This window comes from Ammospiza caudacuta, chromosome 2, assembly GCF_027887145.1.
Source record: "Ammospiza caudacuta isolate bAmmCau1 chromosome 2, bAmmCau1.pri, whole genome shotgun sequence".
Classification (NCBI taxonomy): Eukaryota; Metazoa; Chordata; class Aves; order Passeriformes; family Passerellidae; genus Ammospiza; species Ammospiza caudacuta.
Genome location: NC_080594.1, coordinates 32,236,997 through 32,251,936, shown reverse-complemented (window position 1 = coordinate 32,251,936; position 14,940 = coordinate 32,236,997). Strand labels below are relative to the sequence as shown.

The following is a 14,940-nucleotide window of genomic DNA, read 5'->3' as shown; positions in this document are numbered from 1 at the left end:
GGAGAACAGGAGCCCATGGTGCACTGCATCTCTGGAAGCTGCAGGCAAACATTTCATAAATAGTGAATATGCTGTTCCTTTCTTAGTGGGAAAGCTAGATATGGAAAGTGTAGGGTAACTAAAGGAGCATGTGATGCTATGAGAAATCATTTGCAGAAGAGTACAGCCACAGGGAAGGTTGCTGTGGGTGATGGCACAGCAAGGAAGAGCACAGCAGTGCTCCAGAATAGTCCTGAAGAGAACAAAGTCTCTGATTTGGTGATCCCCAGCCACTTGGCTCTGAACAAAAAATTGCTAGGGAAGGAGATGGTGCATTTTTAAACTGAAAGGGCTCATTGTAAATCAAAATGGATTTATTCCTTTATAGCTGAGTTTTCAGCTGGATCAATTCTCTGCTGCTCATCAGTGTTGACAAAAGAGAGGCAGCAGGAGAGATGGAAGGGAGGATGGGATTGCCCCTCTCTGCAGCACCACCCATTTGTGCTGGGCTAACAGGATGGTGTGCCAGACTGCAGTTCAGAGGGTGCTGGCCGCTGAGCTTTCTTTCGGTTTCCTCTCCACCTGGCACCTCAGGGCAGGTAGCACCCTGTGTACTTCTGTGGGATGTCTCCTACTGCCCCACAGGAAAAAGGCCCACAAACCCAAACAAACCCTCCTGTTTGTCAGCCACAGCATCACAGGGAGATTCAGGTGGGAAGGCACCTCTGGGTCCCCACTCCACCCCTCTGCTCCCAGCAGGTGATTCTCACTAGACTGGGCTGCTCAGGGCCTGGCCCAGGTGCATCCTGAGCACCCCAGTTGTGGATAATCACTGCTTGCTGAGCTCCTGCCTTCAGCACTGCCAAGAGTCCTGGCTGGCTCTGAGTGCCCCCATTATTACCATGCTGGGACAGGACTGGCACATAGAACAGGCTTTCCTGGTGTAAGGGCTGGCCCTTACTCACCCTCAGAGGAGGCTGGGACCAAAGAGCTGGAACTATGAATGGACTTGAAAATTTCCAGGGAGGGGTGGGGTCTCCTGTGTCACTATGAGAGATCTGGGTTCCCAAAATGGAGAGCAAACTGAGTATTAGAAAGTTGATCACTGGGGTGCAATTGAGGTGACAGGGAGTAAACATGGTTTTAAGCTTGATTTTTTTTTTTTGGTGCCATTTATAATTGTTCCTGGTTCTAAGAAGTTTCAGACATCAGATCCCATTCTCCAGGAGGAGCACACTCTGAGCAGCAATTCTCTCTCCTGTGACAGGTTTCTCTGCCAGGTTTTCCTCTGAAAGCCACAAAAGACCCAAGGACTCTCTTTAGCTACACAGCGTGTGAGAGAGCAGAAGATAAAACAGCTAATGCTTTTGTGGCCTGTGTAAACACTTCAGACCCTTTGCTGAGGAGATTAAAGTCTCCTGGAAATTCAGACTATGTCAGCTTCCAGTGCTGGGCTGCCACAGGATTTGTTCAACATCCAAATGCCCGTGGATGTCTTATACTGCCAAGACATGGTGAGGAGGCTTCAGAGTCCTTCAGGTGTGACTGTCCCTGCTGGCAGGGTGCATCTGTTTGGCAAGGTTCAGGGGAAGCCACTGCCTCCTAAGAGCCCTGGTAAAGTCACACTTGGAATTCAAACATAAGGCTCTGTGTTGAGGAACCAAGCATGTGGATCACACTTCCAGAAGAGAATACAGTATCCTGGGAAGACAAGACTCCAGGGAGGGAGATGGATGATAACATGCTGTATAAAATGGGATCTCAAAGAGTGAACAGATTGTGTTACCTCTGTTTACAGCACAAGTTACTGGAATGTGTCCATATTTCGAAAAAGGATGTGGAAAAATGGAAAAGGATTTAGAAGATTGGTACAAAAAAAATCTCACTTGAGAGCCTGGGGATCTTGCTTTGAAATGAATGAACTTGAGGTGTTTGATTTCTTCTACATAATCTGAAGAAAACGGTGGTGAGCTCAGGCAGCAACTTTACTGCAAACAAAAAAAATTAATGTTATGTGTCACAAAGACTGTATAATTCTTGTTGGAGGATGATGTGGAGGCCAGGAGTACAAATGAGTTCAAACACAGATGGGGTTATTTGTGGAGGATCAGTTCCTCTCTGGCTTTTAAATATGCTGACCTGATGTGAGTGGCAGCTGAGGATGTCCCTGACTCTTGCACAATCCATCTTTCATATTCTTTTCCCATGAGCAGAAGATGTGAGCAGGAGGCAGGCTCTCCACTCCAGCAGAGGAACACACAGATGACCAGAGGTTCAAACTAAACCCCAAAATCTGCCTGGAAAGGAGGTGCATGTTTCTCTTGTTGTGGCCTCTTCACCACCTGCAGATGGTGAACCACCATGTTAACATGAAACATGGTCAGTGGCATCCCTTGCTCATCCCCAGGATATGGGACTCCACAGGATTAAGGAAATTGAGCCAGGCAATCACCACTATAAGAATAAAACAGTATCTGCTCAGATTTCTCCAGGATTTTCCCTTACTCACAGCCCTGACTGGAAGGGCTCCCAGAGAGTTGGTGCATGCCCTTTTCAACATTCAGAACTAAAAGCCAGCTTGTGTTGCTCTGCAAGAAAACTCCACTGGAGGGAAACCATGCATGAGCATGGCTGCTGAGCTGAGGCACACAAGGCACAGGGAAAAGCAAGGGAAAACTCCTGGACTCAGATGAAGTGAGGTGGTGGTGGTGGCATGTGGGTGTGGGGACTTTCCTCTGAGTTTGGCAGGGACTGCCTGTTTTTTCCCTAGCTACAGGTGCTCAGAGGGCTCATTTGTTCCAGCCCTGAAGGAGATACAGGAGTTTCTATGTTTTCTTTTATTTTTTTTCAATTGTTATAATTTTCTCCTGTGTGTTGCTTATTAAGTCAAAATAAAAGTCACTCTGAAGAACTGCTAACCCCAAGGGCTCTGTGTGGCCCCTGTCTGAACTGTAAAACCAGATCAGCTTGTGCAGAGGAGGAAATACAGGCAAAACGCTCCAGCCATGAGCCAAGGTAAAGTTCAGAAGCCTTAATAATGGAAAAGGAGGCTACAGTCATACTGGCACAAGTGTAGTTATTTAAAAGGGGGAAAAAATTAAACCAAGCCAAGAGCAGCAGCATTTCCTGGTCTCTGAAAAACAAATGTTTGGGGTCAATATAAAAAAAGCAGGGGTCCTCAAAGTGAAGTGGCATGCTCATTCAAGGGTCAGAAGATGATCTGACCTTCCCAGGTTCTTGAGGGTGGGATTCCACCTTGCAGCTGTTTTCATGAGGAAACAGATCCAAGAGATGCTCTTTCAAGCTTGCCTTCTTGTCTCAGTGCCACAGGGATTGACAGCCCCTGGCTACACACTCACTGCCACTGGCACAATTTCTGATAGTATGGTCCTTCGTGGGGTTCTAGGACAGACCAAGGTAAAATTTTGGTTTAAAAGGAGGAGGAGGAAAAAAATGTGAATGTGTAACTAGAACAGGGAATAACTAAAATGACTTCCATGGCATGTTCCTATAGACTGGGCACTGCTGAGTGGATGATAAAATGTGCTGAGGGTGGAAAGGACAGAAAACTTTTAAAATGCTATTGCTGCCATGTAGAACTGAAGCTGTGGACAGTGAGGAAACCAGGCCCTACCTCCTAAGGGTGGGACAGTCAAACTCCAGTCCTCTACCCAGGGGGTGCAATAAGGGAAGGAACACTTCTGGGAAAGGGTCCAAAATCCATATGTGTCTTTCTAGGTGAGGTCCCTTGGGCTTGCCTTGGACTGTCCACAGGCAAAGGAAAGGACTGTGTCTCCTGAAGCCAGAGAGACACCTGTGTGCGTTCAAACCATCCTGGGGACAGCAGCCAGGACCAGTCTGACCTGAGTGACCACACAGGGACCTCTCAGCTCTCCATGTTCACCTGGTGGGTGAGCAGAGCCATTCCCAGCTCCAGCCCGCCCTGTGCCGGCATTTCGGGTGCAGGGACGCTGGGGTGAAGCTCCAGTCTGCGCTCAGGGACACGCCGGCCCGGGCGCCACCAGGGGGCCCTTGGAGCGCCATGAGGGCTCCAGCCGAGCCTCTCCCGGCATAAATCTGTCCCAGGGGAGCAAGAAAGGCAACATGGGGTGAGCCCTGCACGCTGAGAGGTCTGAGCCACGTTTGGGTGCGCTGCCTGCTCTCCCAGGCTGCTGCTCTGCCTCAGTGTGAAAAACGCCAGTAACTTGTTTTTAAATTTTTTAAAAGTTTAATAGTAATAAGATGGTTAAAAAGAATAGTAACACAATTAGAGTAATAACAATTTGGACAATTTGAATTAGGACAATATGACACAATAAAAACAAAGAGTTACGGACGTCCAGGTACCTTTTTCTGTGCATCATGAGCCCCCAAAAGGACACCCGTTAACAAAGGATTAACCCTTAAAAACAATAGCCTGTTGCATATTCATATACCTCATACATGATGCATAAATTCCATTCAAACACAGGGTTCTGTCTGGTCAGTGTCAACTTCTTCCTCTGAATCCTAACAGCACCTTCGAGGTGGGAAGAAGTTCGCTTCTTCTGACAAGAGGGCAATAAATTCTTAAATTCTTTTTCTCTGAAAGATTTAGGTGTCCTGTGGCTGCTATCTTGCTGCAAGTCCTTTCTGTTAAACAAAGCATCTTACATAGCACAGTTTCTATTTTAACATTTTTTATGGCCTAAAACTATATTTAACACAGTACTTAAGAGAATTAATACAGCATTACTTTCTAACACAACACATATAATATTCATTTTAATATTTGCGAAAAGCCAATCATAAAATACATGCATTTTTCACATTCAGCTTGGGAAAAGAGATTTGGTTCAGCCTTTGTGCCCCAAGTTCAGGCAGGAGGACTTGGTCCTGCTGGGGGTCACTCCGGAGTCCTCAAGGATAAGAACATGTGCAGCACTAGGGTGTCCTGCTGTGCAGCACCTGGGACACCACAGGTGTCACCTCTCTGTCCCAACCCTGTGACACCCCGTCCTCCTTCCTGTCTGCAGCCTGGAATCCCATCTGTGGGCTTGGAAGGAAAAGCATAACCAGCCCTGGGGGATACTGGGAATACCTAGAGGGATCCTGCCACAGATGGGAAATTTGATCTGGAGTCAGGATTTGATCTGCAAGCCCTTTAAAGCATAGAGAAACTGAGGCGCAAGAGGATCCTCTCCCAGTGAGGAACTAGAGTCAGCAAGGCACACCATTAGCAATGCCATAGCAGAATGCTTATTGCCACAGCTATGGAAAGGGATTCACAGACCCTGAAGCAGTCTGTATTTTCTTTAGTTATGAGCGAAACCTCCTGACTCATTTGAATTACAAGGCTGGCTTTTCCAAACATCCCCACTGAATCTTCTGTGAAATTTACCTTGTGAAGAAACATCAAATTCCCAGCTCAAATCTGGGTCTGTATTTACCATGCTGCTGTCCTGGAAGCTCAGGAGGTTTGTTGGAGCCACATTCAACAGCTTCAGCTCTTTTCAAAACTGGATCTGACACAGGAAAATATTTATAAGTACACCAAGAAACTCCCCAAAAGAAAAAAGCAACCAGGTATAAGTTTTCTGGTGTGCTGATGGACAAGCCTACCTGGGGTTGTGCTGGGCCTATGCTGGGAAGTGCTGTCCAGCAAAGACCTTTTTGTGCTGCTCAAGGATGCTTCAGGCAAGGGGCTTTGAAAGTTTTCATTACAAATTGTGCAGCCTAGTAAATGCATCCTAAAATGATGCATGGATTGTTTGTTCTAAGACCTGGGAAAGTCTAGGCCATGATTCCACCTGAGCTGCCAGTGAGGTACTGGGAGACACAGGTAATCACAGGGCTCTGGAAACTGGCTTTTTTTGCTACATCTTACACCTTTTACTGGCTGCAGGATCTTCTGTCTTGGATGCAGGGAGCCCTGGTAACACTTTGTACTTAGGGACAAGATCCTTCACTGCAGGACATGTAGCAAACACCCTGCTGACATAAACCACTGCCTGGCTGAAGGGACTGAACTGAGAATAAAGCACCTTGAACCCAGACAGGACATTGGAGAGGCTGACCTGGATGCTTTGAGATGCAGAGTTTAAGATACTTGGTAGAGAATGGGAGCAATAAATGCCATTTCAAAAAGCACCAGAGATGTATAGAATGTGCAGCTCCCACAGCCCCTGGTGACAAGCAGCACCAGTCAGATGTCACCCAGAGCACACACAGGAGTTGTGTGCTCTTCTGAGACAGGAAAGCACCTTCTTCTGTGTCTAATAAGAAATGCCTCCCTCAAGAGCAAAGCTGTGCTTGGTGGCACCACGCTGGGCCTATGCTGTGTGGCTGAGATCCTTGAACACTTGGAGACCTTGGGTCTGTCCTCATTCCTGTGGCTCTCCAGGCTGTGCTAAAACCATAAAAGCTCACCAGGAAATAGTACTGGGTTTGCATGGCAAGGTTTTAGTCATGGAGGGGCTCCAGGGGTGGTTTCTGTGAGAAATTGTGTGTGATGAACTGGCTGCAAATCCCTGCACTGCTGGAGGGGAGGAAATGGAGAAAATTTGGAGTGAAAGTGAGCCCAGGAAGAAAGGAGGGGTGAGAGGAAGGTGTTTTAAGATTTGGCTTTATTTTCTCATCATCCTGTTCTGATCTGGTTATTAATAAATTAAATTAAATTTTCCCCAAGTCAGGCCTGGTTTGCCTGTGACAGTAATTGGTGAATGATCTCTCCCTGGCCTTATCTTGACCCATGAAGCTTCCTTGGCATGAGCCTTTACTGTATTTTCTATCCCCCATCCTGTTGAGGAGGGGAGCATTACAGCAGCTTTGGTGGATTTCTGGGGTCCAGCTGGGGTCAGCTCAGCACAGAAGGAAACCCCAAATTCACCCACTGAGGAGACATCTGCAATGTGTCCTGAGCCTGAGCCCACACATGCAAGCACAGACTCCTTCCCTGAGACAGCAGACTGGAGCAGCCACGAGCAGGGCTGTCTTTGACTCTGTGTCTGAAATAAGGGAGAGAGGTGGGAGGGAAAAGTACACAGGCTTCCCAAGGATCTGGGAAGGAGAGTGCTTTCAGCTTCCCATATGGCATTTGGGACCTGGCAGAGCAATGTGTCCCCTAACCAGAGGGACTAAGGAACCCCTGATCCCAGGGGGAGAGGAGGAATAATTGGTATTCACTGGATTTTTAAAGCTAGAGCAACAAGGTGATTGTGGACTTTCCTGAAGCAAGAAGGGTTTTCCTCCCAGACCAGCAGTGCTGGAGGGCTCACTTTTTCCAGGTCTGAAGGAGGGTTCACAGCTCTGCCCGTGTGATGGTTTTGATTATTCCAGTCTTGTATCATCTATTGAGTTAAAACTGGTGTGAAAGACACAGAAGCTGGGCAGAGGGGATCATTTGCCTAAGGGGAAACGAGAAGGTGATAGCTATAAGATACAAAGAGCATTCATCTCTGGGCTCAGCACTTCAGAATATCTTCAGACTCAGCTCACATTTTCAACGGCAGCCCTCTATTTCTTCACGTATCACAGAAATTGGTAGGTGGAGAAGGACATCTCAAGATCCCCAACTCTCTTGGTCACTCAGAGCTGATCCCAGAGCTACATCTGGTTTTATTCAGCCAACAAGGCAGCGTTGTTGGTCACCTGCAGCAGCCAGAGCTGTCCCCAGAGGTTTGGCACCCCTTTCACAACCACAGCAGCCCTCAGGAGGCTTGTTCATCACTCTGGTGGGCCCAGGTCCCACCTGTCCAGTGACCCCTGCCAAGGAGCAAGGGGTCACTCGCTCATCCAGGGACAGGGACCCAGCTAAGACCTCCTCACAGGTGGCTCTACCTGCTCTCTGCACGGTGCCAGCGTTTGCTTTTCCTGACCACACCTAGGGGCCATCAGAAGCAGAAATTGTCACTCTGGAGGGAAGTTTAGCAGAGCCTGCAAGAGCGCGGCTGCGACTCCTCCACAATTCCCTCAAAGCAAGCAGACCTGGAGGAGGAGGAGGAGGAGGAGGAGGAAGAAGGAAATCTCCGGTGCTGCTTGGCTGGCAGGAGCAGCTCTGCTGTGAGCTCGCAGCAGGTTCCATGGGAAGCAAGGAGGGGACGGCTGAGGGAGTTCTGCCCCAGCTGATGAGGTTAACAGATGGCCACAGGAATTAAACGAAATGAGCGGAGAATTAGCACAGGGACGAGGAAGGCGAATAAGGCCCCGAAAAGGCTTCATCATTTCTGGGGAATCACTGGTGAACACAGGCTTTGTTCTTACCCTGCTGACACCAGCACCACTCAACTGATCTCATTGTGGGAGAAGAAGTAGGCTGAAAGATGGATAAACCTGCAGGCTCTGACACACACCAAGCATACAGGCAGGCTGGAAATGAGGCACAGTGCAAAGCCCTGCATCCTCAACTGCTTCTGGAAACCTGTGCCACTGCTTACTGGGCTCAGTCTGTCAGCCAAAATACCATTGGATTCAGCATGGATCTTCGTGGATCTACAGGACGGGAAGAAACTCTGTGATTTTCTGTGTTATCTGTAGCCCTCACCTCAAGTCAGAGATGATGCTCTGCAAGTCACCAATATGAAAAAAAAACCCCAAAGCAGATTTTTTTTTATTTGTGTATCTCTAGCTGTATCTTCTAACTATGCACAGACAATGACAAAGGTGTTCAATAAAAATGCATTAGGTGCAAGAAATAGTAGAAACTGGGGAATCAAGGGGCCCATAGAGACACAGAGAAGCTGTCTGGCAGCCCTTTGTCACTTCCCTCTGTCCTGCAGTATTTCCCTCAGAGGAAAGGAAGGCTCACATTGCTAGTGCTGGCCTAACAATCAGCTGCTGCCCCACTTCCTTCTGGATGACTGCCTGGATAGAGCCGGTGGTACTGCTGCTGCATCCACATAGGAAGCAGAGATGGAATTATGCCTCCATAACTTCTCATTAGCAACCACATTTTTCACTACCCCCAGCCAGGCGCTGCACGAGTGGTGGGGAGGAAGTTTGAAAACCCCAATCTGCCTGTGCAGAGATGCTATCACCCGCTGATAATTCGGCTTCAGCGCCGAGCAGTAAAAGCTGGCTGCCAAGCAGAAAGTTTGGGGAAGTCCTGAGGACTTGCCCAAATCTGGAGCAGAGACTAGAATCTGCAATTTTATTTTTTTTTTTAATGAAGGAACGCCGGGCATACCAAATGGCACCGGCGCGGCTCCGAGGTACGCGCGGGCTGGAGCAGCCCATGGATCCCACGGATCCCGGCGGGAGCAGGGACAATGCGGTCACTCCTGGGCTGGAGCAGCCCATGGATCCCATGGATCCCGGCGGGAGCAGGGACAGTGCGGTCACTCCTGGGCTGGAGCAGCCCATGGATCCCGGTGGGAGCAGGCAGGGGCGGAGCGGGTCCCTGGCAGGCAGCAGGAGCTGCTCTCGCTCCGCGGCTCCCGGGACAAGGAGCCGCCGCTGGCTGCAGCTCCTGCGGGAACGGGCTGCGGGATGCAGGGTGACCCCACGGGCAGCGGGGCTTGGCAGCAGCCCTGTCTCTGTGCCCAGCCCCGCTCCGGGAGAGAATGCCGGCGGATGCTCTGCCCCTCTGGAGACGAGCGAGCGCTGTCGCTCGCAGAGGCCGATCCGCAGCCGGAGCAGCACAAAGCCGCTGACGCCGACACAAAAGTTGGGATTATTTACAGCTCCCGGTGGCTTCTTGCGCGGCTGCCAAAGCGCGGGTTCAAAGAGGAGAAACACGAACGGCAGCTCTAAAGGTCTGCTCCGATAAAAAGACAAACGCTTGACAGCTCGCCCCAAGGCAGCCAAAGGCGGGACAGAAGCGGAGCTGCCGCCGCTCGGAGCGCTCCCCTCGCCGCGGCCGGAGCCGGGTGAGTCACGCCGGGAGGCAGCCAGGGCAGGGCTGCAGCCACAGCTCCCTTCCCTTCCCAAACCTGCTGCCCAGCAGCGCTTCCAGAGACTCAGGACAGCCCTGGAGCTTCATCCTGCGTCTGTGCCGTGCCCTCGCAGGATCCCAACAAGGGGCCCCAAACACCCAACACACGCCTCTGGATCACCTCCATCTCCCCTCCGCACCCGCTGCCGGCTGGCCACCCCCTCTGCCCACAACTCCCACCGAGCCCCGCAGGATGAGAACGCACAGCCACGCACAACCAGCGGTTTGAAACATTTTTAAACGCTTTTATTTACAGTGCTTGTTGAAAACAATATATATATTTATATCTATCATTCTCGTGATGTCTGTGCCATAGAAAACGCTGTGGCTATATTGCCGTTAATTTACAAAAAATGGTCACAAGAAAAATCTGAAAGGGAAAAAATGGAAATCAAGTTTGGTCCCCAATTGTGTGTCTCTTGATTTGTTTTAAAAAAGCCTCCAAATTAAAAAAATACACAGCTCAGATGAAATTCATATATAAAAGCAACCCTTATCTTCCAAAAAATTCACGAGGGCCAGCTTGCTGTCATGTAAACTTGGAAAAAAAAAAAAGAAAAGCTTAAAATAAATCCTGTCTCCATGTGTTGCTTAATAGAACCATTATTTGCTTGTAATATTCTTTGTCTCTCAGGGTTCAGCGGGAAAGCTGCAGGATGAGAAGAGGCCTGGGACCGGGGAACGCACCATGAGAGAGATCTGTGCCCACACCTCCTGGCGCAGGGAGGAGCTCGGGCAGCAGGGCCGGGGGGCGGGAGCGCTCAAGAATCTCACACCAGTGACAAAAACAGGCGGGCAGGTGACAAGGGGACAGGTGACAAGGGGACCGGAGGGGCTTTGCCACATGAAGCGCCTGGCGAGGTTGTGTGCCCAGGAAACCATGAGATTCTTGAGGGAGGAGGAGCACTGGGAGGTGGGGTGCAGTGAAGGGATGCAGGGACGGGGATAATTCAGCTGGGGAATGATGTCATGGACGGGCCAGGTCTTTGGGTGAGAAGGAAACTGCTGTCTTCCCCGTCTGAGAGCGTTTCTAATCTTTCCTCATCTGAGATTGTGTGAAGCCAGAGGCTAACGGGCAGTGCAAGCACAGGCTGGAATGGAGGAGGAGAGATGGACGGAACAGGGGAGATGGGAGGGGAGGACTCAAGCTTTAGAGCCATTTTCTGTCTTCTGTCTCTTTGGATCCACTTCATCCTGCATCAGCCACAGAGAGGAAGAAGAAGGAGTTACCACCAGTCACCACCCCAAGGTACATTATTTCTCCACAGAATTGTTAACTGCTGCTCTTTCCTCCATATGGAAATCTCTGTTAGGCCCACCCCAAATCCACTCCCCTCTAAAGCACCCTGGAGTGCCTGACACAGCTGGTTAAGATATGGACAGTTCCATCCAGAGGGACACCACGCCCATGCTGTTACTTCCAGGAGGTGTAAGAAGCCGAGGCTCACACCACTCCAGAAAGACCTCAGGGTCTGCCCTTATGTGGAAGATCAGACCCTTCAGTCACCACACCCTTACAAGTCCACCTCCTGGCCTGAAGCCCAGAGGTCACAGGTAATCCAGAGGCCACTGCCAAGCACAACCTCCAGCACCTCGACTCTTTCACTTTCTCAGCACCACTGGTGCTGGTGGAAGGACCTGGATCCTACAAGGAGCATCCAGTGATTTACAATCTCCTTCCCAGATCAGATTTGTTTACCTATCTGCTCCTGAAGCAGTGAGGCCCGAGGCCTATTTGAGATTCTCAGCAGCAGCATCCACATGGATTTGATCAACAAGCAGCAAGTAGCCCCATTCCCTCTCCCCTCCATTATTCTCACACTACTGCTCACCTTCTCCTCCTCTGCAGATCGTTTCTCTGCGTGGCCATCCTGCTCCTGCCCATTCTCATCTGCTTCTAAGCACAAGCAAGAAAGGAAAATCACGGGTTAAACTGAAGCAGCATTTAAGGAAATGTAATCTCACAGTCAAGAGGGATCAGAGAGAGAATTTCCCTCCACAATCCTTTATTCCTCCATGGCCTCCTATTCCTTTAATTTTCCCTACCTTCCTCCTCATCACCACCTTCGTCTTCATCCACATCATCGGGATTCTCTTCATCATCCTCGTCAGCTCCGTTCTCCTCATCCTGAATGAAACAAACCGGTCAGAGCAGAAATTAGTGCCAGGATGACATTTCCACGTGCTCTTTGCTACAAGCACAACAAATTCCAGAGCTCCAGCCACTCCAGGTATGCATTTGAGTGCATTGTTGCTCCGACACCGTTATTCCCAGCAGCCCTCCTTCACAAAGCCCATCCTTCCAGTCCATGCCCAGCAACACGAAGCTCCTTGCCTCACATCCCGATGAGCTGCTGCCATCCCTCCCAGCAACCGCAGCATCTCTCTGATTACAGGCTAATGACTTAGCCGAGGCTCATGGTACATCTGCTCCCAGATCCCTGCCGACCTCCATCAATCTGTGCCTCTCCTCACTGCTCCTCCCCCACCTTCTCCAACACATGCTCCCTGTGGTCCGGCGCCCACTGGGGTATCCCGGGGTGCACATCTCCCGTGCCACATTCTCCCACTTGTTCTCAGCTCCGTTCCCTTCTCTGACCTTTTTTCTCCCCGATGAGCTGTGCTGACTACACCAAGTCCTTCAAGGTTCATTCTCCACAATTATCCAGGAGCTCACTACTCTCCCTTTACCTCTATGTGGATCTCCCTTGGCCTGCCCTCTTTCTTCATCTCCCGCATTCCCTTCCTAATTGCTGCCCACGGCGAGCACAAAAACCTCCCCAACGTCACCAAATCCGTCCCTCAGAAGAGCCTCACCTCTACTATCTCCTTCTTCTTTTCTTTGTGGACTGCTTTCTCTTCCAGTTTTTCCTTCTTTTCTTTCCTTTCCTAGATATGAAACGAGGTGCGGGGGGAAGGGGGGAGGAAAACCAACAACATTCCGGCGGTCAGCGGCAATAAAAGAATAAAGGACGGGGATGCCTAGACAAAGAAGGCTGGAAGGAGAGTCGGCATAGCGGGCGAGGAGGAGACATATTAGGCGTTAAATCCGCCCGCCTGACAAAGGAAAACAGCGCAGCGAACGCGCGTCACAGCTACTTTTAGCCCGCACACGCGTGTGGAAACCAGAAGTGGCACGGAAGAGTTTTAACGATTTATTACCAAAAAGAAAAAAAAAAAAAAAAAAAGGCAACCTTGCCCGTAGGATCGAGGCGTTTCCGGACCTCTCTCTCTCTCTCCATTCCACCCCTCCCTCCTCCTTCCCCCGCCACCCGAGGGCCCGCGCTTTGCTTTGTGTCCACACAACTTTCGCCCTGCTCCGCCGTGACACCGCTTCCCGCCCTCCCCCTCCCGCCGACCCCGCTCCGAGCGGCGCCGAGCGGAGCCGAACCCAGCGCGCGCTCGCGCCGCACGGCCAATGGGGGGCGGGGGCGGGGCGGGGGGCGCGAGGGCCCTCGGGGCCCCCCCCGCCCCGCCCCCGCCCCCCCATTGGCCGGGCGGCGCGCGAAGGGGCCGCGCGCGCCCCCCGCCGCCCGGGCACCTCACGGAGCCCCCGGCCCCCCCGCCCCCTTCCCCCGCCGAGCCCGCTCCCTCCCCTCCCCTCCCCTCCCGCCGGGAGCGCCGCCGGTTGCCAGGGTGGGCAGAGGGGAGCGGGAGGGGAGGGAGGTGTCTCACCTTAGCGCTCAGCTCCGCCGGTGCCTCCTCAACGCGTTTTTCCGACATCCTGGCCCCCCGGTTGCGAAGGGAAGAGGCCGGTGGGAAGCGTGCGCGGGAGGGAGGGCGAGAGCGAGAAGGGGTCAGCGGCGGGAGCGCAAAGTCCCAGCGGTCCGCAGGCGGCGGCAGGATCCCGCCCCGGGGGCCAAAGTACCAGGGTCTCCCGCGGTGGGGGGATCCGCCGGGGCAGGGGATTTATACAGCGCCGGTGACGAGGGAAGGAGGGACCTGGGGAGGGAGGAGAGAGGGACGGGAGGCGGAGGAGGGAGGGGAGAGGGACGGGCCGCTAGAACAATGTGCGCTCAGCCGCGGCCGCCCGGCAGCGGGGGCGCACCGCGGGTCCCCGCAAGGCGCCGCACGGCCCCGTCGAGGCCAGCCGAAAGCCCCGCTCCGCGCCGAGGTGCTGCGGCTCCGACGGGAAGCGTCCCGGGAGGGGAGGGGAGCCGAGCCCTCTGCCCGCAGCACGCCCGGGGAGCCGCCCGTACAGGCTGGCTGGCTCTCCAGGAGGAATCCGGGGGAGGCGAGAAGCGGCGCTGCGGGGCCGTGTGGGAGGGCAGCGCTGGCGACACGCGGCCTCCTGCCTGGAATTTTCCACTCCAGCTGCCCGCCCTTCCTCCGCTGGAAGCGCTCCCAGCGGCGGGGCTCCTCCCGCCCCTCCCCTTCTCCCCCCGCCTGCCCGCCCAGCGCCGGGCGCTTTTCCCGCGCTCTGCGCGCGGCGGAGCGAGTGGGCGGGGCCTCAGGCAGGGAGTGGGCGGTGCTTCGCGGAGGGAGTGGGCGGGGCAGCCGGCGGCGGGGGGGGGCGGATTAGCGATCGCATCCCCCGGTCCCCATATAAGGAGGGGCTGGGGCTGGGACGTCTGATTGGGCCATTCAAATGAGCTGTCTGCCTGGCAACAGGTTTCTCATTGGCTGGCGGCGGGCAGCGCGCCGGCGGGGCGGGGGCGCGGGGCCCTTTGGCGCAGTGCGAGGCGGGAGGGGCCGCTGGCACGTGGGGTGGCGGGAAGGCGCGCGAGGGCGCGGGAATTGTCCGTCCCGTCCCGTCCCGTCCCGTCCGGCACCGACCTCCCGTTCCCGGGCACCGGCCGGGCAGCGCACGGCGGGCTACACTGACCCTGCTGCCCGCCCGCCTCGATCCCGGAGTCCGGCAGACATTCTGCCGGTGCCTCCCTCCGGGCTGGGAAGAATCATCGCCCACCTCCGGGTCTCCCTTTAGCCAAAGGGTCCTTCCTGCAGAACCGTAGGTGATGACTTGTAACTGCAGGGATTTGTTGCTAATGAAACAGATGTTCCTGTAGCCGCTCCTCAGCCCTTTGGTTACCAGCTTGAGTAGACTGGGA

General features: G+C 52.9%; 1 protein-coding gene across 1 annotated transcript; it reads right to left on the bottom strand.

Annotated features, from left to right (window-relative positions):
• Positions 1-10,113: 10,113 nt before the first annotated feature.
• PTMS (parathymosin) lies at positions 10,114-13,882 on the bottom strand. The gene is made up of 5 exons (XM_058825372.1): positions 13,565-13,882; positions 12,707-12,778; positions 11,936-12,017; positions 11,722-11,786; positions 10,114-11,083 (listed from the first exon to the last, which is right to left on the bottom strand). Exons 1-5 carry the CDS (start codon positions 13,610-13,612, stop codon positions 11,033-11,035), a joined length of 318 nt encoding a protein of 105 aa, XP_058681355.1. The 5' UTR covers positions 13,613-13,882; the 3' UTR covers positions 10,114-11,032.
• Between the last annotated feature and the right edge of the window lie 1,058 nt (positions 13,883-14,940).